The 24,475-nt window shown below is 49.3% G+C and overlaps 1 protein-coding gene across 2 annotated transcripts in view; it reads left to right on the forward strand.

The window, feature by feature from the left end:
- GRIPAP1 (GRIP1 associated protein 1) overlaps positions 1–24,475 on the forward strand; it is a 95,060-nt gene that overhangs the window by 57,241 nt on the left and 13,344 nt on the right. For both annotated transcript variants that reach the window (XM_066580450.1, XM_066580451.1), the window contains 3 exons: positions 4,075–4,202; positions 5,640–5,762; positions 8,058–8,151. In XM_066580450.1, the coding sequence (XP_066436547.1) occupies positions 4,075–4,202; positions 5,640–5,762; positions 8,058–8,151 (345 nt within the window). The remainder of the gene's footprint in view (positions 1–4,074; positions 4,203–5,639; positions 5,763–8,057; positions 8,152–24,475) is intronic.

Consider the following 24,475-nt stretch of genomic DNA (forward strand, 5'->3'; position numbering starts at 1 on the left):
ATGTGTATACTGCAGGCAGTGACTAGTCCGGTGGTGATGTATATACTGCAGGCAGTGACTAGTGTGGTGATGATGTGTATAGTGCAGGCAGTGACTAGTCCGGTGGTGATGTGTATACTGCAGGCAGTGACTAGTCCGGTGATGATGTGTATAGTGCAGACAGTGACTAGTCCGGTGATGATGTGTATAGTGCAGGCAGTGACTAGTCTGGTGGTGATGTGTATACTGCAGGCAGTGACTAGTCTGGGGACACTGTGTGTGTATAGTGCAGGCAGTGACTAGTATGGTGATGATGTGTATAGTGCAGGCAGTGACTAGTGTGGTGATGATGTGTATAGTGCAGGCAGTGACTAGTCCGGTGGTGATGTGTATAGTGCAGGCAGTGACTAGTCCGGTGGTGATGTGTATAGTGCAGGCAGTGACTAGTCTGGTGGTGATGTGTATACTGCAGGCAGTGACTAGTCTGGTGACACTGTATATACTGCAGGCAGTGACTAGTCTGGGGACACTGTGTGTGTATAGTGCAGACAGTGACTAGTATGGTGATGATGTGTATACTGCAGACAGTGACAAGTATGGTGATGATGTGTATAGTGCAGGCAGTGACTAGTCCGGTGATGATGTGTATACTGCAGACAGTGACTAGTCCGGTGGTGATGTATATAGTGCAGGCAGTGACTAGTCCGGTGATGATGTGTATACTGCAGGCAGTGACTAGTCCGGTGATGATGTGTATAGTGCAGGCAGTGACTAGTCCGGTGATGATGTATATAGTGCAGGCAGTGACTAGTCCGGTGATGATGTGTATAGTGCAGGCAGTGACTAGTCCGGTGGTGATGTGTATAGTGCAGGCGGTGACTAGTCTGGTGATGATGTGTACAGTACAGGCAGTGACTAGTCTGGTGATGATGTGTATAGTGCAGGCAGTGACTAGTCTGGTGATGATGTGTATAGTGCAGGCAGTGACTAGTCCAGTGATGATGTGTATAGTGCAGGCAGTGACTAGTCTGGTGATGATGTGTATAGTGCAGGCAGTGACTAGTCCGGTGGTGATGTGTATAGTGCAGGCAGTGACTAGTCCGGTGATGATGTGTATAGTGCAGGCGGTGACTAGTCTGGTGATGATGTGTACAGTACAGGCAGTGACTAGTCTGGTGATGATGTGTATAGTGCAGGCAGTGACTAGTCCGGTGGTGATGTGTATAGTGCAGGCAGTGACTAGTCTGGTGATGATGTGTATAGTGCAGGCAGTGACTAGTCTGGTGATGATGTGTATAGTGCAGGCGGTGACTAGTATGGTGGTGATGTGTATAGTGCAGGCAGTGACTAGTATGGTGATGATGTGTATAGTGCAGGCAGTGACTAGTCCGGTGATGATGTGTATACTGCAGACAGTGACTAGTCCGGTGGTGATGTATATAGTGCAGGCAGTGACTAGTCCGGTGATGATGTGTATACTGCAGGCAGTGACTAGTCCGGTGATGATGTGTATAGTGCAGGCAGTGACTAGTCCGGTGATGATGTATATAGTGCAGGCAGTGACTAGTCCGGTGATGATGTGTATAGTGCAGGCAGTGACTAGTCCGGTGATGATGTGTATACTGCAGGCAGTGACTAGTCCGGTGATGATGTGTATAGTGCAGGCAGTGACTAGTCCGGTGATGATGTATATAGTGCAGGCAGTGACTAGTCCGGTGATGATGTGTATACTGCAGACAGTGACTAGTATGGTGATGATGTGTATAGTGCAGGCAGTGACTAGTCCGGTGATGATGTGTATACTGCAGACAGTGACTAGTCCGGTGGTGATGTATATAGTGCAGGCAGTGACTAGTCCGGTGATGATGTGTATACTGCAGGCAGTGACTAGTCCGGTGATGATGTGTATAGTGCAGGCAGTGACTAGTCCGGTGATGATGTATATAGTGCAGGCAGTGACTAGTCCGGTGATGATGTGTATAGTGCAGGCAGTGACTAGTCCGGTGATGATGTGTATAGTGCAGGCAGTGACTAGTCTGGTGATGATGTGTATAGTGCAGGCGGTGACTAGTCTGGTGATGATGTGTACAGTACAGGCAGTGACTAGTCTGGTGATGATGTGTATAGTGCAGGCAGTGACTAGTCTGGTGATGATGTGTATAGTGCAGGCAGTGACTAGTCCAGTGATGATGTGTATAGTGCAGGCAGTGACTAGTCTGGTGATGATGTGTACAGTACAGGCAGTGACTAGTCTGGTGATGATGTGTATAGTGCAGGCAGTGACTAGTCCGGTGGTGATGTGTATAGTGCAGGCAGTGACTAGTCTGGTGATGATGTGTATAGTGCAGGCAGTGACTAGTCTGGTGATGATGTGTACAGTACAGGCAGTGACTAGTCTGGTGATGATGTGTATAGTGCAGGCAGTGACTAGTCTGGTGATGATGTGTATAGTGCAGGCGGTGACTAGTATGGTGGTGATGTGTATAGTGCAGGCAGTGACTAGTATGGTGATGATGTGTATAGTGCAGGCAGTGACTAGTCCGGTGATGATGTGTATAGTGCAGGCGGTGACTAGTCCGGTGATGATGTGTATAGTGCAGGCGGTGACTAGTCTGGTGATGATGTGTACAGTACAGGCAGTGACTAGTCTGGTGATGATGTGTATAGTGCAGGCAGTGACTAGTCTGGTGATGATGTGTATAGTGCAGGCAGTGACTAGTCTGGTGATGATGTGTACAGTACAGGCAGTGACTAGTCTGGTGATGATGTGTATAGTGCAGGCAGTGACTAGTCCGGTGGTGATGTGTATAGTGCAGGCAGTGACTAGTCTGGTGATGATGTGTATAGTGCAGGCAGTGACTAGTCTGGTGATGATGTGTATAGTGCAGGCAGTGACTAGTCTGGTGATGATGTGTACAGTACAGGCAGTGACTAGTCTGGTGATGATGTGTACAGTACAGGCAGTGACTAGTCTGGTGATGATGTGTATAGTGCAGGCAGTGACTAGTCTGGTGATGATGTGTATAGTGCAGGCAGTGACTAGTCTGGTGATGATGTGTACAGTACAGGCAGTGACTAGTCTGGTGATGATGTGTATAGTGCAGGCAGTGACTAGTCCGGTGGTGATGTGTATAGTGCAGGCAGTGACTAGTCTGGTGATGATGTGTACAGTACAGGCAGTGACTAGTCTGGTGATGATGTGTATAGTGCAGGCAGTGACTAGTCCGGTGGTGATGTGTATAGTGCAGGCAGTGACTAGTCCGGTGATGATGTGTATAGTGCAGGCAGTGACTAGTATGGTGATGATGTGTATAGTGCAGGCAGTGACTAGTCCGGTGATGATGTGTATAGTGCAGGCGGTGACTAGTCCGGTGGTGATGTGTATAGTGCAGGCAGTGACTAGTCCGGTGATGATGTGTATAGTGCAGGCGGTGACTAGTCCGGTGGTGATGTGTATAGTGCAGGCAGTGACTAGTCCGGTGATGATGTGTATAGTGCAGGCGGTGACTAGTCCGGTGATGATGTGTATAGTGCAGGCAGTGACTAGTCCGGTGATGATGTGTATAGTGCAGGCAGTGACTAGTCTGGTGATGATGTGTATAGTGCAGGCAGTGACTAGTCTGGTGATGATGTGTACAGTACAGGCAGTGACTAGTCTGGTGATGATGTGTACAGTACAGGCAGTGACTAGTCTGGTGATGATGTGTATAGTGCAGGCAGTGACTAGTCCGGTGATGATGTGTATAGTGCAGGCGGTGACTAGTCCGGTGATGATGTGTATAGTGCAGGCGGTGACTAGTCCGGTGGTGATGTGTATAGTGCAGGCAGTGACTAGTCCGGTGATGATGTGTATACTGCAGGCGGTGACTAGTATGGTGATGATGTGTATAGTGCAGGCGGTGACTAGTCCGGTGGTGATGTGTATAGTGCAGGCAGTGACTAGTCCGGTGGTGATGTGTATACTGCAGGCAGTGACTAGTATGGTGACTCTGTATATAGTCACAGAGTTTATAGATTCAGATTCATCCTGAGCAGCGTTGTGTGAGTTATTTTTATGTTTCCTTTATAGCTAATAACCCCCATTCTCCGTTTTAGGTTTGGAGGACTTGGTATTAGCCGAAATCAGCTCTCCTAGTCGGACGCAGACCGGCGATAGCAGCAGCGTCTCCTCCTTCAGCTACCGGGAGATCATGAAGGAGAACGCAACCACCAGCAGCAATAAGGTAAGAGTATACATAAGGAGTGCGGCAGGGGGGGTAGGGGGCATTGGATGGGTGCCCGTACTTAGCCACCCTGTAGCTCTCCGGCGATCACAGAACTACAACTCCCAACACCCCCTGTCAGTCGTGGAGGCCCTCGCCCAACATTATCGCCATCTTGGATGAAACTTTAATTGCCTTGTTCCTGACATTGGGCTCTCCTTGCATAAAGTCTTTGCATCATCAGTCCTTGTTCTGGAAGGGAAGATGTGACAAGTCGGCGTGTCCTCAGAACTTCAGTAATTGAGGGGGTGGCGAAGATAGGACTTTGTAATATAGCGAGCCGCAGCAGGGATATTACCAGACCTATTATGATTGCTTGGGTGGCTTTCCTCCAGCCGCTCCGCTCCACTTACAAGAGAAGCCATACAAGCAGGTTAATTGGCTGGCGGGATCTTTGCTCTTGGTTAATGCGAGTGGATGGCAGCGATCTCTGATGAATTTATCCTCTTTATGGCACTACAGAGGGCGTTCGGGATATCACACGACTGACTGATGATTGGGAGGCTGTGATATTCTTTGGTCGGCACTCAGGGGTCTTATGATAGCCTTAGTAGCCGGGAACTTTAAAGCTTAGATAAAAGGGTCTGCCTATATTTAGAAACGGCACCACTCGTGGCCATGTTTGGTATTGCAGCTGAGCCCCATTTAAAGCATGCTGCAGTACCAGGCCACAACCTATGATCAAGTGTGGCGCTATTCCTGGATTTGGGTCACAAGCTGTAATTGGCGCACCCACTGCACTTTTATGTAAAATAGAGGCAATAGAAGACGGTGTGATTAGCCCCTAGGGGTCATTCACAAGGGCGTATTTATGCCGCGTATTATGCTAATAATACGGGGTAAATATAACTCATTGGTATCACTGGGTTCATTCATATCTGCGTAGGAATACGCTGTGTATTCATGGACTGAAGTACGCTTACGCCACTGTGAAAGAGCCCTTACCTGCCGTATTAGACGTTCAGGTGTCTGGGAAAGACTGTGGTCACTCAGCTTTCCCGAAACTAGGAAATGGCTGAGGCCGAGTCCCCATACACCCGGGATCTTTAAACTCCGGCGTTGTGGTGAAATGCCGGAGGGGAACTGATGCGAGAGCAGAGTCTATAGAATGCTGTGGGATCATTCGTGGCGTCCGGCGCATCCGTTTTTGCTGCATGCAGCCTTTTCCCATCCAGCTGTGGACGCCAATCCGGTGCAAAAAGTGCTCCAAAATGTCATCCCTTGTGTCTGGTTGTGGAATCAAACCACTGGTCGGGCACAACTGACATACGGGAACCCGGCCGAAAAAGGATTTCGGAGGACAAGGCTTCCATTTATAGGGGATTTAGTGGGGGCGGAAAGGGTGTACTAAGGGAAGCGTTTTCCTGCTTTGTCCTAAATATCAGATTTCTGCTCCAGTCTAACAGTGGAAGCCCGCAGTCCCAGCCGCAGAGACCGGCCGAGCTGTCCGATGAGGAGGTGTCCGACCTGTTCCAGAGATTAGCCGAAATCCAGCAAGAAAAATGGCTGCTGGAAGAAAAGGTGAGCTAACCCGCCCCGTCCATTGTGTCCTGTCCGTCCATGGTGAGCTCAAGTGATTCGTATAAAAGGGTAGTCAAAAAAGAATTGTACTGGCAGGGAATGGGTTAAAATACAAAATAGACCGTATTCGCCATTCAGAGAGGTTTCCCGATCCAGTGCAGGAGCCGCTGGAAGAAGCCGGAGTGGTCACTTGCCAGAATCAGCGCTGAGCAGTCACACACGGGCACGTGACTGCTGCAGCTTCTTCAGGGGCTGAGCTCCTGCTCTGGAGTGTGGATTAGTTTTTATTTTAACCCTTTTCGTGTCCTACAATCTTATTTTTTTTACTGTCGGACAACCCCTTTAACCGCTTTCTCCCTGCAGCCAATTTTGGCCGTCCTGACATTGGCCCCATTTTTCAAATCTGACATCTGTCCCTTTAAGTGGTAATAACTTTGGAATGTTTTCGCTCATACAAGCGATCCTGCGATCGTTTTCTCACGTCGTACTTTTATGTCGGCGGTGAATTTTGGTCGAAACGTTTTGCATCTCTAAAAAAAAAAATCTTAAACTTTTTGAAAATTTCGACCTTTTCAAACTTTTTGAATTTTTCTGCCTGTAAGACATTTTTTTTTTTTAAGGGACCAATTCAGTCCCGGAGTGACATTGAGAGGCCTGTTTATTACAAACCCCCATAAATGACCCCAATGTATAAAGTGCGCCCCTCAAGGTTTACGACAACGGCATTTACAAATTCTGTTAACTGTTTAGGTGTTTCACAGGAACTAAACAAAGTGGAGGATAGGTTTGAAAATTTCATTGTTGTTGCAGATTTTCGATCTTAGCCCTTTGCAATCCCATTTTGGATTCAGGGTTTCCTAGGGGGCTTTCTCTTTCTGCCATTATACAATGGTGCCATCTGCTGGCTAGGGCCAGTACTGCGGTATGGGACATGCTGGAGAGGCCCCTGACAACAGAGCAGCCATTAATATACAGCAAGAATACCCTGCCGGACGTCTTCCAACATCGGAGCTGTACAGCCTTCAATCAGAATGTCTGAAGACGTCAGACAGTGGATTGGAAAGGGTTAATATTTTTTTCTGTCTCAGAAGTTATCAGAGAAACTTCAATATTTATCACCCTGAATCGGCACTGTTATTTTTCAGGGGGCGGGGTTTGCATGTGAAAACAGTTTTTAATATATCTTTTTATTTTTTTACCCACATTTGTTCTTCCAACAAGGAGACTCGAAGATCCGAGCCTTTGATCGCTCTGATATGACACTATACCACACATGTAACGCAGGGCATTGGCTGACATTGTCAGCTCATCACTGACAGTACATTACAGTCCCTGATGAACTGACACCCACAGGCCACCACCGTACATGGCATGATCTGACCTCCAGTTACCATGGCAACCATCGGCAACCCATGATCTCATAGCGGAAGTGCCAATTGGCAAAAGGAGAGGGACTTCTCCCTCTCTAAATCCTGTAGCCGCAATGGCTTCCTAAGAGTTAAATCACCGGGATCAGAGCTAAACTCAATCCTGGTGATTGCAGCAGGACCACGGCTGGTAATCAGCGCCATACATGTACGTCGAGATGCGGTAGCTAAGGGGGTTTTCCAGGACTAAAGTGGTTTTTTGGAACTGAGATATTGATGACGTATGCCCAGGATAGGCCATCATTAGCGGATCGGTGGGCTCCGTTGCTAGGGATCCCTGCCAGTCAGCTGTTTGAAGTGGCCTAGCATTCAGGTGAGTACTGCGGCCTCTTATCAGTCTCACTCATGTGAATGGGATTGAGCTGCAGTACCAGGCACAGCCACTATGAAATGTGCGGCGCTGTGCTTCGTATGCAGTGAAGAAAACGCACCTGGGCACTGTGGCCAGATGGCTAATTGGTGGGGGTCCTCAGCAGCGGACCCCCACTGATCTGATATTGATGATATCCTTAGGACAGAACATTAATATCTTTAAGAGGGTCCAGAACTCTGCCGATAAGTGCCGAATATAAAAGAACATGCTATAATATAACTATCAGGGCCGGAGCTCCATATCCTCTGCCTCTCTTCACAGTGCCATAGAGCTAAGTGATAACATTCTGGCTGCTTGCCCCAGAGTGCCATAGACAAGTCTTGCCCACTTGGTGCCCGCTGTGTTAAGGCTGTTAACGCTCATGATGTTTGCAGAGCCAGTTCGTATACAGCTGTAGCGGGCGCTCGCCGCGGAGGGCGGGCGTATCATCCTTCATTTTTATGTCTCGCCGGTGCTGAGAATGGATTTAATTTGGGCTTAATGTCTCTCTTGTAGGTTAAACACTTAGAAGTGAGCAGCGCGTCCATGGCGGAGGATCTCTGCAGGAAGAGCGCCATCATCGAGGCGTACGTCATGGACAGCAGGATAGGTGAGTGCGGCGGATGTGCAGATACTCTTCATAATGGGGATATTTAGTATGCTTTTTACTGTTTTCATCCACAGCGACTGAAAACTATCATTTTTTTTTTTTTTTTTTTACTGACACGGTTTCCTTGTAATTGTGAAATGAGCCGAAATGCTAAAATAGCATCAAGCCGGGAGAAAAGAGGTCAAGAGTATAACATAGGGGACCGGTAACCTTATTCCCACCCCACACTGGATTATATCTAGAGCGGAGCGCTGCATGCAGCCCTGCTGTATATAGATAGATAGATATGGGCAGTTAGAGACCCCCGTCGGACCTCCATTAGCCTTCAGAGACGCAGCAGTTCATCGTGGCGTAGATTCCACTAGTAGTGCAGGAATATCGGCCCCTGCGGACAGGAAGCTTCTTGTATTTGCCGCAGATTAGATGGAGAGGGGGTGACATGTTTTGAGCAGCTAACAGGAAGGGGTTCATCGATTCATGCTGCTTGTGCTGATTTCGGACCTCCCGTCAGCATGGGGCAGCAGAAATCTGGGTCCCTCTGACCAGGAGATGCTTTACACTGCTCAGTGATACAATTGTCGTGCCTTTTTGCCCCCCTGCAGTCTCGCCTTTCTCAGGCCTGCCTCACACAGGCAGACCGGACTCCGCATGTGGGGTCCGGCTGTGAGCCCGGCCGGCTACCCTGCGTACCTGTGGCTTCTGTATTGCGGATGATTGTGGTGGCTCACGCAGTGCAGTTTTAGTTTTTGGTCTTTTTTCCAATATTTGTATTTCCCGCGCCATCACTTAGCGATGACACGGGTACCCGCAGCCCATGGGCGGTGTTAATTGCGTATGGGCTGCCGGTCGGACTGCTCCATTGACTTCAGTGGAGGCCATCTGTGCTGAGTCTGCAGCAAAATAGAGCATGCTGGGACTTTTCCTTCGTTCGCAGAATACTTAATTTGTGGTTCTGAGCTGAAAAGCGTATTTATGTGTCTTTGAATGGCTGCGTTTTGCTGCAATTCCTCCGTGCGGACGGCGATCGCGGATTCCGCAATTGAAATCCGCCTGTGTGAGCCCGGCTTTAGACACAACGATGCTGGACCTGGTCACCTGCCGTTGTAGCCCATCCGTGCTAACGAGCGGCGAGTCGTTTCTTTCCACTGGATCCCCTGTTGCTGGGTATTTCTCCTCAATCACGCCATTCTGGTTATACAATAAACCCCATGCGGTTGGCGGTGACATCCCGGCCCCGCTAGTCCAGCACTGATGACCGAACCTTATTGGAAGTCGCTCGGATCGCTGGATTTTCCCATCTGTTGTGGATTCGCATTGATACTGACTCGCGGAAGACTTTTCACCTGCGCTCCAGGGTCACCGCTTTAATTTCCATACAAGGAGGCGACAGTCGTGAAAGGGCCAGGGTCTCTAATAAAGTGGCCATCTGGTGTACATGCCAACAATAATAGTCCTTGCCTAGGAGCCATCCTGGCATCTGCTGCAGCGTGTCCTCCTGCATCTGTACCCGGTATACATCACACCCCTTCCTTGCCTGAGGCTCGGGCATCATTCGCACTCTCCACCGGTTAATCCATCTTAAGGATGTGACCTCCCGGCCGGCGTGGTGAGGGGAGGCAGCATGGATGTCGCCGCTGCCAACCGTAAACACTTCTTACGCTCTCCTCGCGGTTATTTACTCGTGGAAGCGATCACTCGCTGTCATTAAATAAACACTTTTCTGTAGAGATTTCAGCAGCTCGCAGTTCATGTTCGCTCATTGCCAAGCACTGTGGGTGTCTGAGCGGATGTGTGTGAGATGCCAGCGCTACAGTTCCCCTCCCACCACCTGTTTGCCAGTCTGCGTTGGCATCCGTGCCTTCATCCCCCCCTCTCTCCAGCTTATGTTGGCTCGCCTCACGCTATCTGTCCTTGGATTGTCACTGGATCTTGTTACCTCTTCTCTCCACTTGCGTAGCCTCAAAACGTGACCTACAAACTTATGAAAGACATTTCCTGCTCCGCCGCCGCTCTGTGGGAAGATGCATAAGTGCATAGCGCATTTCACAGAGGAGCAGCCCATCATCGGGACTATGAAGGCACTCCTAGGGGTTTGTACTATACTGCTGTAACATCAGGGTATCCTTCCCCGAGGAGTCTGACTCCGCTAAACCATAGGAGTACTACTACTGACAGAATAGCTTGAATGGGAATTCTTGAGGCGGAATTATTTCCCTACAGCTCACCATAATTTGCTTTACAGCACTGCATGGGATATGTAGAGTCCTGTGAGGTTTCTGACATGTTGCAGTAATTTTATTTTTTTTACCCATTTTATATGGCATTGACATATTTTGCAGCGCCGTAAACCGATTGCCATCACTTACAGCTGTCCCTTCAGTGCTGCTCTTACGTTATATGGGACCCCGTGCAAAAAGTTATTTGGGCGTCCCCAGTCATAAGAGAAAACAACATATAGGTAGTTTACCTGTGCAGAAGGCAGCAACATACCCACACCAGAACCAAGCTCAGTGAATAAATACTGTACCAGAACCAAGCTTATAACATTAATATAGCACCAGGACCAAGCTCATAAATATAGCCCCAGAGCCAAATTCATGCCGTAAGTACAGCATTAAAGCCACACTCAGCACATATATACAGCAACATACCCACATAGCCACACCAGAACCAAGCTCAGTGAATAAATACTGTACCAGAACCAAGCTTATAACATTAGTATAGCATCAGAACCAAGCTCATAAATATAGCCCCAGAGCCAAGTTCATGCTGTAAGTACAGCATCAAAACCACACTCGGCACATATATACAGCAACATACCCACACCAGAACCAAGTTCAGTGAATAAATACTGTACCAGAACCAAGCTTATAACCTTAATATAGCACCAGAACCAAGCTCATAAATATAGCCCCAGAGCCAAGTTCATGATGTAAGTACAGCATCGAAGGCACACTCGGCACATATATACAGCAACATACCCACACCAGAACCAAGCTCAGTGCTGCCGTGCACCAGTGCTAACCACTGAGTCACCTTGCTGTCCATAAGGAAGATACTCCTGATCTACAATTTAAATATGAAGGTCCATCTTGGGGTCGATATTAGAGTTTGTCATTGTTGAACGGACGTCTTATAGGGGTGGTCTGACGGGGGTATCTTTTCTTTAAAAACACAATGTCCCCTTAGGAAATAATAATTGTGTTTTCCTGCCACTGCTGCATCCCCAGTTCTTGCTGACCTCCCGATCGAGTGGTCATCTAAGCACATGACCGCTGCAGCCTCAATGTAGTACTGTTGTGATTGGCCACTCTAACCACACGGCGGGGGGGATCTCATTGACACGGTTTGTTTGTTTTTCTTAAAGCAAAATCTGTACCCCCGGACATTCCCTTTTAATCGCATACTAGACTGTTATTGACTGCTGACATTGGGGGCGCTGTTCCAAAATGTGGTTGCTGTAAAACGTATTGGCAGATATTGACATTCTAGCGCCTTCTTGAGGACAGTGGTCCCATTCAAACATTAGAATTGTACCCCCCATACCAAATTCTTTGCCACCCTTCATTCAGCCATAGTTAACGGGCTTGTTTCACAAAAAGAATACTTTTTTCAAATGAAGCCAAACCAACCAATCAGCTGTCTTTGCTGGTAGAAGATGCAGCCAGATGGAAATATTACATGGCAGCCATTTAAATGAATACACTGAACGATCCCTGCATTAGGAACACCGGCTCCATAACCAGTCGATCCACCTGTTTGGGCGATCACAGCTTTTAGATATCAGGGAACAAATTCGACAAGTTGGCCGACACCCGCCACTCTCAACTCCACCCATGCCCGATGCTATTTAACCCCTTAAAGACCAGGCTGTTTTGTACCTTAAGGACTAGACCCTTTCAAAGGATTTTACCCATGTGGTGGTTTGACTGCCCTATTTTTTTTGCTGCAGTTTATTTCTCCCTGACATATAGGGCGATTTTTTTATTTTTTTTTATTTATTTTTTTTTTTTTTTTATCTTTCTTTTTACTTACCTCCTCCCCCCCCCCCCCCCCCCCCCCATTTTTTAGTATTATTAGGAGGTAAAAAGCTAAAAAAAAAAAAAGTTTTTTTTTAATTTTAGTATATTTTCGCTAAAATAAAGTATGGGAACGGGTTCCTCATTTTGTTTCAGACATTTTAATATATAATCTGCATGGTTTGGGATTACACAGCACATATGGCAACGGTTTGGGTTGGCATTGGCTTTGGGTTATTTTCTTTCTGTCTTTCTTTTTATATATATATATATATATATATATATATATATATATATATATATATATATATATATATATATATATATATATATATATATATATATATATATATATATATATATATATATATATAAATAAATAATAAGTTTTGTTTTTGTTTTTATTCTGTAATTTTACTTCTTCATGTATTTTTTTTTTTTTTTACCATCTATGTCCTCCATGACATCATATAAGAACTCTGGCGGACATTCACAAGTTTTGTTTTTTTTATTTGACACTCTTCCACTGTAGCTGGGGCATCCATAGGACCCCCAGTTACAGGGAAACATAGGCAGTTAATCAGGGTCTTCTGGGACCCTATATCTCTGCTGTGCCAGGGAATCCCGGCGGTCCCGTGACCACCGGCTAACGTAGGGGAAGAAACCCTTCCACTTTCAATTTTTAGTAGTGCTCATCGAGTGCTGTGTACGCGGGAAAGGAGAAACCACTTCTGCCCCCTCCTCTGGGTTGTCAGCTGTGACTAACAGCTGACAACCCGACCTGCTTCTGATTGAATGCAGAAGCAGGGGCTTTAATCCCCCTGCCATATTTTTACAATCTGCTGGGATTAAAGCCCAGGGCCAAGCGCCGTAAATTTACAGTGCTTGGTCCTTAATGGGTTAAGGATTGTGGTATGATGATCGATGGTCCTAGGCCATACCAAGAAAACACTCCCCAGACCATGTCACCGCCACCACCGGCCTATTGAATCTTGACGGTGCACCCATGGGACATGACTTCATGGTGTTAACTCCAGATGTCAATCCAGATATCCATATGGTTCAGCAGGAAATGGGACTCCTCACTCCAGACGACCTTTTGCCATGTATCCAAGGTCCATTGATGTCTCTCCTGGACCAATGTGAGACATTGTTGATGATGATATAGGGTCTTTTGGGGCACCCGTGTTGGACCTCAGCTATTAAGCCATAGTTGATGCAAGATATGCTGCATGGTCATTGTGAAAATTTGTCTAACTTCCCCGCTGTTGTAGTGCTGGGTTGGTTGGCCTACTGTGGCACATCATTGCTGCAATACCAGACCTACCAACCAAGGCTCGCCTCTAGGATCAACCATACGTGGCTTGCAGCTATGTGATCGTCTGTCAGATATCTGTCCAATGTTCAGCCAGTCTTGATACACAAGTGTGACTGTTTCAGAAATACTTGCACCACCCGACCGGGCACCAGTAATCTTCCTACAGTTGAGTTGCTCAAGTCACCACATTTACCCATGACTGCCATATGTTGCCTACTGCTGTGCAGAAAAGAGGTCGATGCGTGATCTACGAGCAGATCCTGATGCGGCGATCACGTGGTACCCACGCTACTGATCACAAGATGTCATGGCCAGCTGTTCCTAATGTAGTGATCGTTCAGTGTATATGGACAGAATGGGTCTCCCAAAGCAAGAGCAGGTCAAACAATGGGGTCTCAGCAGGTGATCCTTCTCAGTTATGCTTAATGGGACATTTGGAAAATGGGGTTGTCTTAATGAGAGAACCCTTTTCAATCATAATGTTTTAGCTACTTGCAACCACCACCAGAGGGAGCCCTCTGTATACAGTTTATTAAGATTGGTTTTAATCTATAAACAGTATGCAGTAAGCTTCCCCTATTGGCAGCTGCAGATATAATTGTCAGCAGGGGCTTTGGAGCTCTGCATAATGTGATGCCCTCACACTTACAGATGGTCAGTTTGCTGTTGTCGTGTAGCTCTGGGGTCCTGTAAATGTGAGCTGGACTACATTTGTATGCAGTTTGTATGTTTTCCAAAGGGTTCAAAGGGTTTACTTCAGGTTGTCCAGTCTTCCAATAGGTGGTGCTGTGGAGGCATTTTTCCGTCGTCAATTTGCATACCTTTTTCCCAGGAAGCATTGAATGACGTATAAGTCTTATTACTCCCTTATGGTATCTCTCCACAAGGAGAACCATGCCCATCACTGTGAATACATAATACATAGCTTCCTATTTGGCCTAGTGTGTGAGAGAGATTAGATTGTAAGCTCTGCTGGGTACAGGGACTAGAGATGACTGCAGTCTGCGTCCATCTCCATGGAATATGTTGGTGCTGTAGGAGATACTATGAAGCGATGATATATTGTACTTTCCCTTTGATCTGACTACAGCGATGTCATGAAGTAAATCTCTCCGCGTTGCTCTTTTTCTGGTAGAATCCCGGGAAGTGCTGAGCTCTACAGATAAATACAGAAAGATTCACTTAAGATTTTAACAACTTAATTAATATTTCAACGAAACATAAGTGGAATTCGGATTGATGCCTGATACCTGACTGATTAAGAAGTACTGTCAGTGCGGAGAGATGAAAGCTGCAGCGTATATTCACAGAAGGGATTACCCACAATCCCACCAGAAGGGAACAGATAATTTTTATTTACACTTTGCACATTTAAGGGAATGCAAAAAAGTGACAAAGCAGGACCCCCTTCTCGTTGCTCCACCAGAGTCGCCCCCTTCTCGTTCATCCGGGGGTCCCCTTCTCGTTCCACCGGAAGCACTTCCTCCTTCTTTTTTTCCATTAGGGCCCCTTCCTCCTTCCCGTCTTTCCACCAAGGTGCCCCTTCCTCCTTCTCCTCTTTCCAGCAAGCCCCCCTCCCCATCCTCCTTCTCCTCTTTCCACCAAGGCCCCCCTTCTTCCTTCTCCTCTTTCCACCAAGGCCCCCTTCCTCCTTCTCCTCTTTCCACCAAGGCCCCCCTTCCTTCTCCTCTTTCCACCAAGGCCCCCCCTTCCTTCTCCTCTTTCCACCAAGGCCCCCCCTTCCTTCTCCTCTTTCCACCAAGGCCCCCCCTTCCTTCTCCTCTTTCCACCAAGGCCCCCCCCTTCCTTCTCCTCTTTCCACCAAGGCCCCCCCTTCCTCCTTCTCCTCTTTCCACTCAGGCCCCCCCTTCCTCCTTCTCCTCTTTCCACTCAGGCCCCCCCTTCCTCCTTCTCCTCTTTCCACTCAGGCCCCCCCATTCCTCCTTCTCCTCTTTCCACTCAGCCCCCCCCCTTCCTCCTTCTCCTCTTTCCACTCAGGCCCCCCCTTCCTCCTTCTCCTCTTTCCACTCAGGCCCCCCCTTCCTCCTTCTCCTCTTTCCACTCAGGCCCCCCCTTCCTCCTTCTCCTCTTTCCACTCAGGCCCCCCCTTCCTCCTTCTCCTCTTTCCACTCAGGCCCCCCCTTCCTCCTTCTCCTCTTTCCACTCAGGCCCCCCCTTCCTCCTTCTCCTCTTTCCACTCAGGCCCCCCCTTCCTCCTTCTCCTCTTTCCACTCAGGCCCCCCCTTCCTCCTTCTCCTCTTTCCACTCAGGCCCCCCCTTCCTCCTTCTCCTCTTTCCACTCAGGCCCCCCCTTCCTCCTTCTCCTCTTTCCACTCAGGCCCCCCTTCCTCCTTCTCCTCTTTCCACTCAGGCCCCCCCTTCCTCCTCCTCTTTCCACTCAGGCCCCCCCTTCCTCCTCCTCTTTCCACTCAGGCCCCCCCTTCCTCCTTCTCCTCTTTCCACTCAGGCCCCCCCTTCCTCCTTCTCCTCTTTCCACTCAGGCCCCCCCTTCCTCCTCCTCTTTCCACTCAGGCCCCCCCTTCCTCCTTCTCCTCTTTCCACTCAGGCCCCCCCTTCCTCCTTCTCCTCTTTCCACTCAGGCCCCCCTTCCTCCTTCTCTTCTTTCCACCAAGGCCCCCCCCCTTCCTCCTTCTCCTCTTTCCACCAAGGCCCCCCCCTTCCTCCTTCTCCTCTTTCCACCAAGGCCCCCCCCTTCCTCCTTCTCCTCTTTCCACCAAGGCCCCCCCTTCCTCCTTCTCCTCTTTCCACCAAGGCCCCCCCTTCCTCCTTCTCCTCTTTCCACCAAGGCCCCCCCTTCCTCCTTCTCCTCTTTCCACCAAGGCCCCCCCTTCCTCCTTCTCCTCTTTCCACCAAGGACCCCCCTTCCTCCTCCTCTTTCCACCAAGGACCCCCCTTCCTCCTCCTCCTCTTTCCACCAAGGCCCCCCCTTCCTCCTTCTCCTCTTTCCACCAAGGCTCCCCCTTCCTCCTTCTCCTCTTTCCACCAAGGCTCCCCCTTCCTCCTTCTCCTCTTTCCACCAAGGCTCCCCCTTCCTCCTTCTCCTCTTTCCACCAAGGCTCCCCCTTCCTCCTTCTCCTCTTTCCACCAAGGCTCCCCCTTCCTCCTTCTCCTCTTTCCACCAAGGCTCCCCCTTCCTCCTTCTCCTCTTTCCACCAAGGCTCCCCCTTCCTCCTTCTCCTCTTTCCACCAAGGCTCCCCCTTCCTCCTTCTCCTCTTTCCACCAAGGCTCCCCCTTCCTCCTTCTCCTCTTTCCACCAAGGCTCCCCCTTCCTCCTTCTCCTCTTTCCACCAAGGCTCCCCCTTCCTCCTTCTCCTCTTTCCACCAAGGCTCCCCCTTCCTCCCTCTCCTTTCACCAAGCCCCCCCTTCTTCCTTCTCCTTTCACCAAGCCCCCCCTTCCTCCTCCTCTTTCCACCAAGCCCCCCCTCCCTCTCCTCTTTTCACCAAGCCCCCCCCCATTCCTCCTTCTCAGCTTTCCACAAGCCCCCCCCCTCCTCCTTCTCCTCTTTCCTCCAAGGCCCCCCCATTCCTCCTTCTCCTCTTTCCTCCAAGGCCACCCCCCTCCTCTTTCTCATCTTTCCACCAGTCCCCCCCTTCGTCCTTCTCCTCTTTCCTTCAAGCCCCCTTCCTCCTTCTCCTCTTTCCTTCAAGCCCCCTTCCTCCTCCTCTTTCCACTCAGGCCCCCCCTTCCTCCTTCTCCTCTTTCCACTCAGGCCCCCCCTTCCTCCTTCTCCTCTTTCCACTCAGGCCCCCCCTTCCTCCTTCTCCTCTTTCCACTCAGGCCCCCCCTTCCTCCTTCTCCTCTTTCCACTCAGGCCCCCCCTTCCTCCTCCTCTTTCCACTCAGGCCCCCCCTTCCTCCTTCTCCTCTTTCCACTCAGGCCCCCCCTTCCTCCTTCTCCTCTTTCCACTCAGGCCCCCCCTTCCTCCTCCTCTTTCCACTCAGGCCCCCCCTTCCTCCTTCTCCTCTTTCCACTCAGGCCCCCCCTTCCTCCTTCTCCTCTTTCCACTCAGGCCCCCCTTCCTCCTTCTCTTCTTTCCACCAAGGCCCCCCCCCTTCCTCCTTCTCCTCTTTCCACCAAGGCCCCCCCCTTCCTCCTTCTCCTCTTTCCACCAAGGCCCCCCCCTTCCTCCTTCTCCTCTTTCCACCAAGGCCCCCCCTTCCTCCTTCTCCTCTTTCCACCAAGGCCCCCCCTTCCTCCTTCTCCTCTTTCCACCAAGGCCCCCCCTTCCTCCTTCTCCTCTTTCCACCAAGGCCCCCCCTTCCTCCTTCTCCTCTTTCCACCAAGGACCCCCCTTCCTCCTCCTCTTTCCACCAAGGACCCCCCTTCCTCCTCCTCTTTCCACCAAGGACCCCCCTTCCTCCTCCTCCTCTTTCCACCAAGGCCCCCCCTTCCTCCTTCTCCTCTTTCCACCAAGGCCCCCCCCTTCCTCCTTCTCCTCTTTCCACCAAGGCTCCCCCTTCCTCCTTCTCCTCTTTCCACCAAGGCTCCCCCTTCCTCCTTCTCCTCTTTCCACCAAGGCTCCCCCTTCCTCCTTCTCCTCTTTCCACCAAGGCTCCCCCTTCCTCCTTCTCCTCTTTCCACCAAGGCTCCCCCTTCCTCCTTCTCCTCTTTCCACCAAGGCTCCCCCTTCCTCCTTCTCCTCTTTCCACCAAGGCTCCCCCTTCCTCCTTCTCCTCTTTCCACCAAGGCTCCCCCTTCCTCCTTCTCCTCTTTCCACCAAGGCTCCCCCTTCCTCCTTCTCCTCTTTCCACCAAGGCTCCCCCTTCCTCCCTCTCCTTTCACCAAGCCCCCCCTTCTTCCTTCTCCTTTCACCAAGCCCCCCCTTCCTCCTCCTCTTTCCACCAAGCCCCCCCTCCCTCTCCTCTTTTCACCAAGCCCCCCCCCCATTCCTCCTTCTCAGCTTTCCACAAGCCCCCCCCCCTCCTCCTTCTCCTCTTTCCTCCAAGGCCCCCCCATTCCTCCTTCTCCTCTTTCCTCCAAGGCCACCCCCCTCCTCTTTCTCATCTTTCCACCAGTCCCCCCCTTCGTCCTTCTCCTCTTTCCTTCAAGCCCCCTTCCTCCTTCTCCTCTTTCCTTCAAGCCCCCTTCCTCCTCCTCTTTCCACCAGGGCCCCCCTTCCTCTTTCTCCTCTTTCCTCCAAGGCCTCCCCCTTCCTCCTTCTCCTCTTTCCTCCAAGGCCTCCCCCTTCCACCTTCTGCTCTTTCCTCCAAGCCCCCCCCCCTTCCTCCTTCTTCTCTTTCCACCAAGGCCCCCCCCCCTTCCTCCTTCTTCTCTTTCCACCAAGCCCCCCCCCTTCCTCCTTCTTCTATTTCCACCAAGGCCCCCCCCCCTTCCTCCTCCTTCTCTTTCCACCAGTGCCCCCCCCTTTCCTCCTTCTCCTCTTTCCTCCAAGTCACCCCCCCTCCTCCTTCTCCTCTTTCCTCGAAGTTTCCCCCCCTTCCTCCTTCTTCTCTTTCCTCCAAGCCGCCCCCTCCTTCCTCCTTCTCCTCTTTCCTCGAAGTTTCCCCCCCCCTTCTTCCTCCTTCTCTTTCCTCCAAGGTCCCCCTCCTCCTTCTCCTCTTTCCTCCAAGGCCCCCCTCCTCCTTCTTCTCTTTCCTCCAAGGCCCCCTTCTTCGTCCTTCTCCTCTTTCCTCCAAGCCCCCCCCTCATTTTCCTCTTTCCACCAGGCCCCCCCCCCCTTCCTCCTTCTCATCTTTCCACCAAGGCCCCTCCGTCTTCTTATCCTCCTTTTTCCACCAAGCCCCTCCCCCCACCCTCTTCTCCTCCTCTTTCCACCCCGTCCCCCTCTTTGTCCTCTTACCAACAGGAAAACCTGCTCGTCTTTCCAAATGTAAATGAACATTTTACAAAAATAATATTCCTGTAAAAGGGTAAAATGTTTAGCGCCATCAAACCAGAAGATGACCCGAGCCTCCAACTTCAATAGAGAAAACCATTTCAGAGAAATCATCAACAAGCTGCTGCTGATGGATCTGTGATTGCTGTTATCAGTAATTATATTATGCCTCCCATTAGCCCGTCTCAATAACACATGAATATCCAACATTAGATTGTTCACTGATGATAACTTGAATCAAAAATTAAGTCTTAATTCGGCACCTCCAGTAGCCGTGTAGAACTGTGTTACATGTATGCTATCACACACTACATGTCGGCTGCCAGTACATATAACATGTCATCGATGCTGCTGCAGGGTGAGACGTCTCCAGGACAATCTTATCCAGTACAGAGCTCTTCTGATTGTAAGAATTGCTTTTTTAGTTTTAGTACTGTACACAATCACAATTCTCAGACCCATAAATATAGTTGGTAATTGCTATGATGTCACTTTGTGACATCACCTGGATTTCCATACAAGACAGAGAGGCAGTCATTGATTCTCGGCATAGCTGACTCATAATTCCCATAGTAGATGATATTAATGGATCCATAGAAACAAATTTGCTTTTACTTACATGAGTGAAAACCAGATCTACCAGATGCGTCCTCTTCTAGAATCATAGATTATAGGTTTGTTTTTTTCTGGGACTCCAATATTGGCCAGTATTCATTATCAGTATGCTATCAGTGGGGGTCCTCCGCCCGGGACCCCCACTGGTCTCTTCTAAAGCCAGGGACGTCACGTTAGTAGTCATATAGCCTGAGAGCAGCCCAGTCCTATTCTAGTGAATGGAATTGAGCTGCAGTACCAGGCGTAGATGCTAGACATTGTACGGCGCTGTGCCTGGCATGCAGTGAAGAGGCCTCTTCAAACAGCTGACCGGTGGGGGTCCTGCACCAATCAGATGATGATGACCTATCATAATGATAGGTTAACAGTATTTTTACCCTGGAAAGCCCTGTTAAAGGGACAAACTTTGCTGACATTGATTGTCAGGAAATGCTAGCCCCGGCCTTGATCTTAAACACATGTTCTAGTTAAAAAGGGGAATCCATCTCATAACGTGATGGCACTCACATACGCTATCAATTGATGTTCAGTGGGGGTCCTACCTCTAAGACCACCACCAATCTGGAGAATGAAGAGGCTGCAGCTCTTTGCCCTTTTATCTGTTTGTTTTCCTGTACAGTAGCTCTCCCATCATGCACTGCTGCACAGCTTCATTAAAGGGGTTGTCCAGAGTTTGGAAAAATATGGCTGCTTTCTTTCAACCGCAGCGTCACCATTGTCCATAGGGTTGTGTGTGGTATTGCAGCTCAGCTCCATTAAAGTGAAAGAGAGCGGTGTTGCAGTACCAGACACAACCAACGGACAAGGGTGCTGCTGTCTTTGCAAGAAAGCAGCCATGCTTCTCTAATGCTGAATAACACCAGAATAACAAGTTAGCCCCTATTCTGTGGATAGGGGATAACTTTATGATCAGTGGGGAGCTCACCGCTGAGATCCCCACCATTTCCGAGTCCCCTGTCCTCCCCTCACTGCAAACTTACGGCGCCCCCTGCAGTGAGGAAGAGAATGAACGGAGCGATTATTGTGCAACTACACTACCGCCCTTTTTCAATGGCACTGCTTAAATACCAGAGCGGCAAGTGGTCGGTTATTACCGCCAGCCCCATTGAAATGAATGTAGCACCAACCGCACATGCTTGGCCAGTGCTTCATTCAGTGTGATGTCACTGCATGTGGGAGAAGCATCCCCACAGTGACCAGAAGAGTGGGGTGGGGGTCTCAGCAGTGAGACCCCATGATCAGCAAGTGCAAATAAGAGAGATGGAATAATACCTGTGCAGCGTCTCCTATTGGAAGGCGGCAGCATTACTGCAAGTCAATCTTTATACCAGCCTTGTAACAATGACTGGTAATTGAAAGCCAAGCCAGAATCCATACACGGACAGCTGTTTCGGAGTGTTTGCCCCTCATTGGTTTGCAGTAGGTTTCTGGCTTGGATAGCGAGAGGTCTGTGACGTTGGTTACGAAACGTTATCTTTTCTCCGTTCCATCTCCCTTATTTGCATATTACCCAGAGGAGCATGAATGGCCTTATAAGCCTCCTGACACACGCACTTTCGAGGTGCTCTCAATAAGGAGAAAAGATAGTATCCCCTATTCCGTGACAGCGGCACGACAGAAAAGGATTATGTAATAGGAGTAAACCGCATTATGGAGAAACATCAGGACAAAGAAGGGTTAACCACACTGGATTCTTACCCCGTAATGTGCGCAGAAGTGATTTTCACTGGGAATTTAAGTCAGTCTGACACAGATTAGGCAGCACACTGATGTGCTGATGTATCCGGCTGCCCAGCATTCGTGCCGCCACCACACTTGGTGTAAGACCGTAGTTCTCTCCTTGCCAACCTGACATATGTTACCGCCGGAGCCTGACAAGATCCCTGCTGCTCCTGGTGATCAAGGTGGACAGAATCTTGATGACTTCAGTCCCCTCGTCATGAGGAGTATCAGTGCCAATGATTGGTGCCAGGGACGGTCATCTCTGCCCACGTTGGTATCCTAGCGTTATGTGTGGTGCACAATACCCCCTTCTCCATCCATACTCGGTGCCCTGCACTTGGCACCTCTGTCCTGGCACGACTCTATACGTACAGCGTAGTGTCAGGGGACCCGGCTGTGCCTAGTGCAGTGTCAGGTTTCCCCTCCAATCATATATCGCACAGTGATGCCTGGCTTCGACCCCATCCACCTGATCTGAGACTAACAGGACCTGACACGCATTGTGGATTTTGAGGCCGTCAGCAAGTGGGGGGCTGCAAGGTGTGAATAATTTAGCTGCAGGAAGATTGGCTGATGTTTTATTTACTAAGGCATAAAATGGAGAGGTGAGGGTTGTGCCGCGCAGCCGAAGACGGAGCGGGCAGACAAGTGTGGGGAGAGTCGGCTTCTGAGAATATGGATGGAGATAGGAAGCTGAATTATTTACATTACAATCAAAACACCATCAGATTATTCCCATCTAACGGAGCGAGCCGGACGAGGTCAGCTGCAGGGGAGGAGCAGAGACCTTATGCTATGGCATAGACAATAGGGATGCCCACTTTTCCTTGAGTCGCTTCACAGGGTGCATCTACCCTCAATCCCCACTCTGGCTTGTGATTTTCCTTACAGATCAAGAGTCTTGGGCCCAACGCACACGGCATATTTGTACTGCGGAATCCGCAGCAAATACTGCCCATAGACCTACTCTGCTAAACGCTTTTCCATGCCCACGAGCGGAAATCAACTGCGATTTTTCCGTTCGCGGGTGGGAAAATCGCAGCATGTCCTATTCTAGTGTCGGCATCCATTGACTGCAATGTCAATTTCGAAATGGCCACGGATCCGCATCATTGCCGGCGCGTCATTCTCTGCACTGCACATGTGCGACGGCACAGAGGAGAAGACCTAGCACAGGTACGCGGGGGTCACCGCCGGGGCACAGGGTCTGATTCTGCTGCGAGATCTTGTAGTCGGAATCCGACCTGGCCGTGTACATTCAGCCTTAAACCATCCACTCTATATACAGTTGCAACCCAAATAATTCACCCCCCTGCAAATTATGTTTGCCAAATTTACAAACTTTTAGCTGCTTGCAAAAAAAAAATCAAGGAAGAACAATTTAAAAACATCAGCACAACTGGTGGTTTCTCCAAATTCACCACAAAATACTACTTTTACTGACGAAAGCCCCATTAAGACACAACGATTATTGCTCAAAATTTGCTCAAAAGACACCTTTTGAGTGATAATCTTTGTGTCTAGATGTGCCCATCTTTCAGTTTTCTGCCGAAGGATGGTTTTCAGTTCTGCTTGAAAACCATCATTCAGCAGAACAGCTGATAAGCAGGACCGCATGCTATGCTCTGCCACTGGAGATCTGATAACAGCTGATAACATTGTTACAGCTGTTCTCAGTTCTCACCCTCCCTGGCAGAACAGCTGATAAACAGGACTGCAGCAGTGACTGCTGTCCATGGTGCTGAATTCTGCCCATGGCTGAACAATGCAGTTAATTACAGAGCTCAGACCTCTTGCTGAGTTCTGTAACCGCTCCCAGAAGCCCATTTGCATGCAAATGAAGCTGATAAGTACTAATAACAATTAGTGCCTATTAGTATTATTATGCAAAACGATATCTGTGTGTGTAAATGGGCCTTAATGCAGTCTCAGAATTACTTCCTTCTTCATGACAAACACCTTTAGTACTTAGTAGAGAACCTACGGGCAACTGTTATGGCTGCTCTAGAATCTTACGGGACTTCTTCGGAAACCGAGCCTTGGTGGTCTTTGAGGTCCGCTTGGGGTCATTGTCTTGTTGGAATGTCCAATGGCACCCAAGCTTTAGCTTCCTCACAGAAGGCATGACGTTTCTGAGGATTTCCCCATACGTGATTGGATCCATCTTACCTTCCACACGCTGCAGGTTTCTGGCACCAGAGTAAGCAAAGCAGCCCTGAGCCACCGCCATGCTTCACTGTAGGCGGGGTGTACATTTTTTAATGTATGCTTCATTCTTCCTCCTCCAGACATAGCGCTGATCCACAGGCCCAAAAAGTTCCCGTTTTGTTTAATCGCTCCATAGAACAGGGTCCCCAAACGTCTGTGGTTCGTCTCTATGGATTTGAGCTTATTAGTGACTTTTCTTGTGCTTCTGGTTCAGTAGAAGTGTACATTTTGGAGTTCAGGCATGAAGACCTTCAGCATTTAGTATGTGCCTTACTGTACAAGCGGATACCTCAGTGCCCACTGCCACCAGATCTTACTGCAGCTCTTTTGCAGTCACTTGAGGGTTTTTGACCATCTGCCTCCTCAAGAATCTGCTGGCTGACGGTGATTTTTTTCCTCTCTGTCACATCCAGGTAGTGCAGCCAATGTTCTTTTAACTTGGAACTTGCAAACTGCTTCCAGCTGTATCTCTAGGAACATTCAGCGTCTTTGTATCTTTTGGTATCCTTTTCCATGTTTGTAGAAGGCAACGATTTAACTTTTTGGACCACTCTCTTAACTATAGCTAACTTAGCTATATTT

Source organism: Eleutherodactylus coqui, chromosome 10 (assembly GCF_035609145.1).
Source record: "Eleutherodactylus coqui strain aEleCoq1 chromosome 10, aEleCoq1.hap1, whole genome shotgun sequence".
Classification (NCBI taxonomy): domain Eukaryota; kingdom Metazoa; phylum Chordata; class Amphibia; order Anura; family Eleutherodactylidae; genus Eleutherodactylus; species Eleutherodactylus coqui.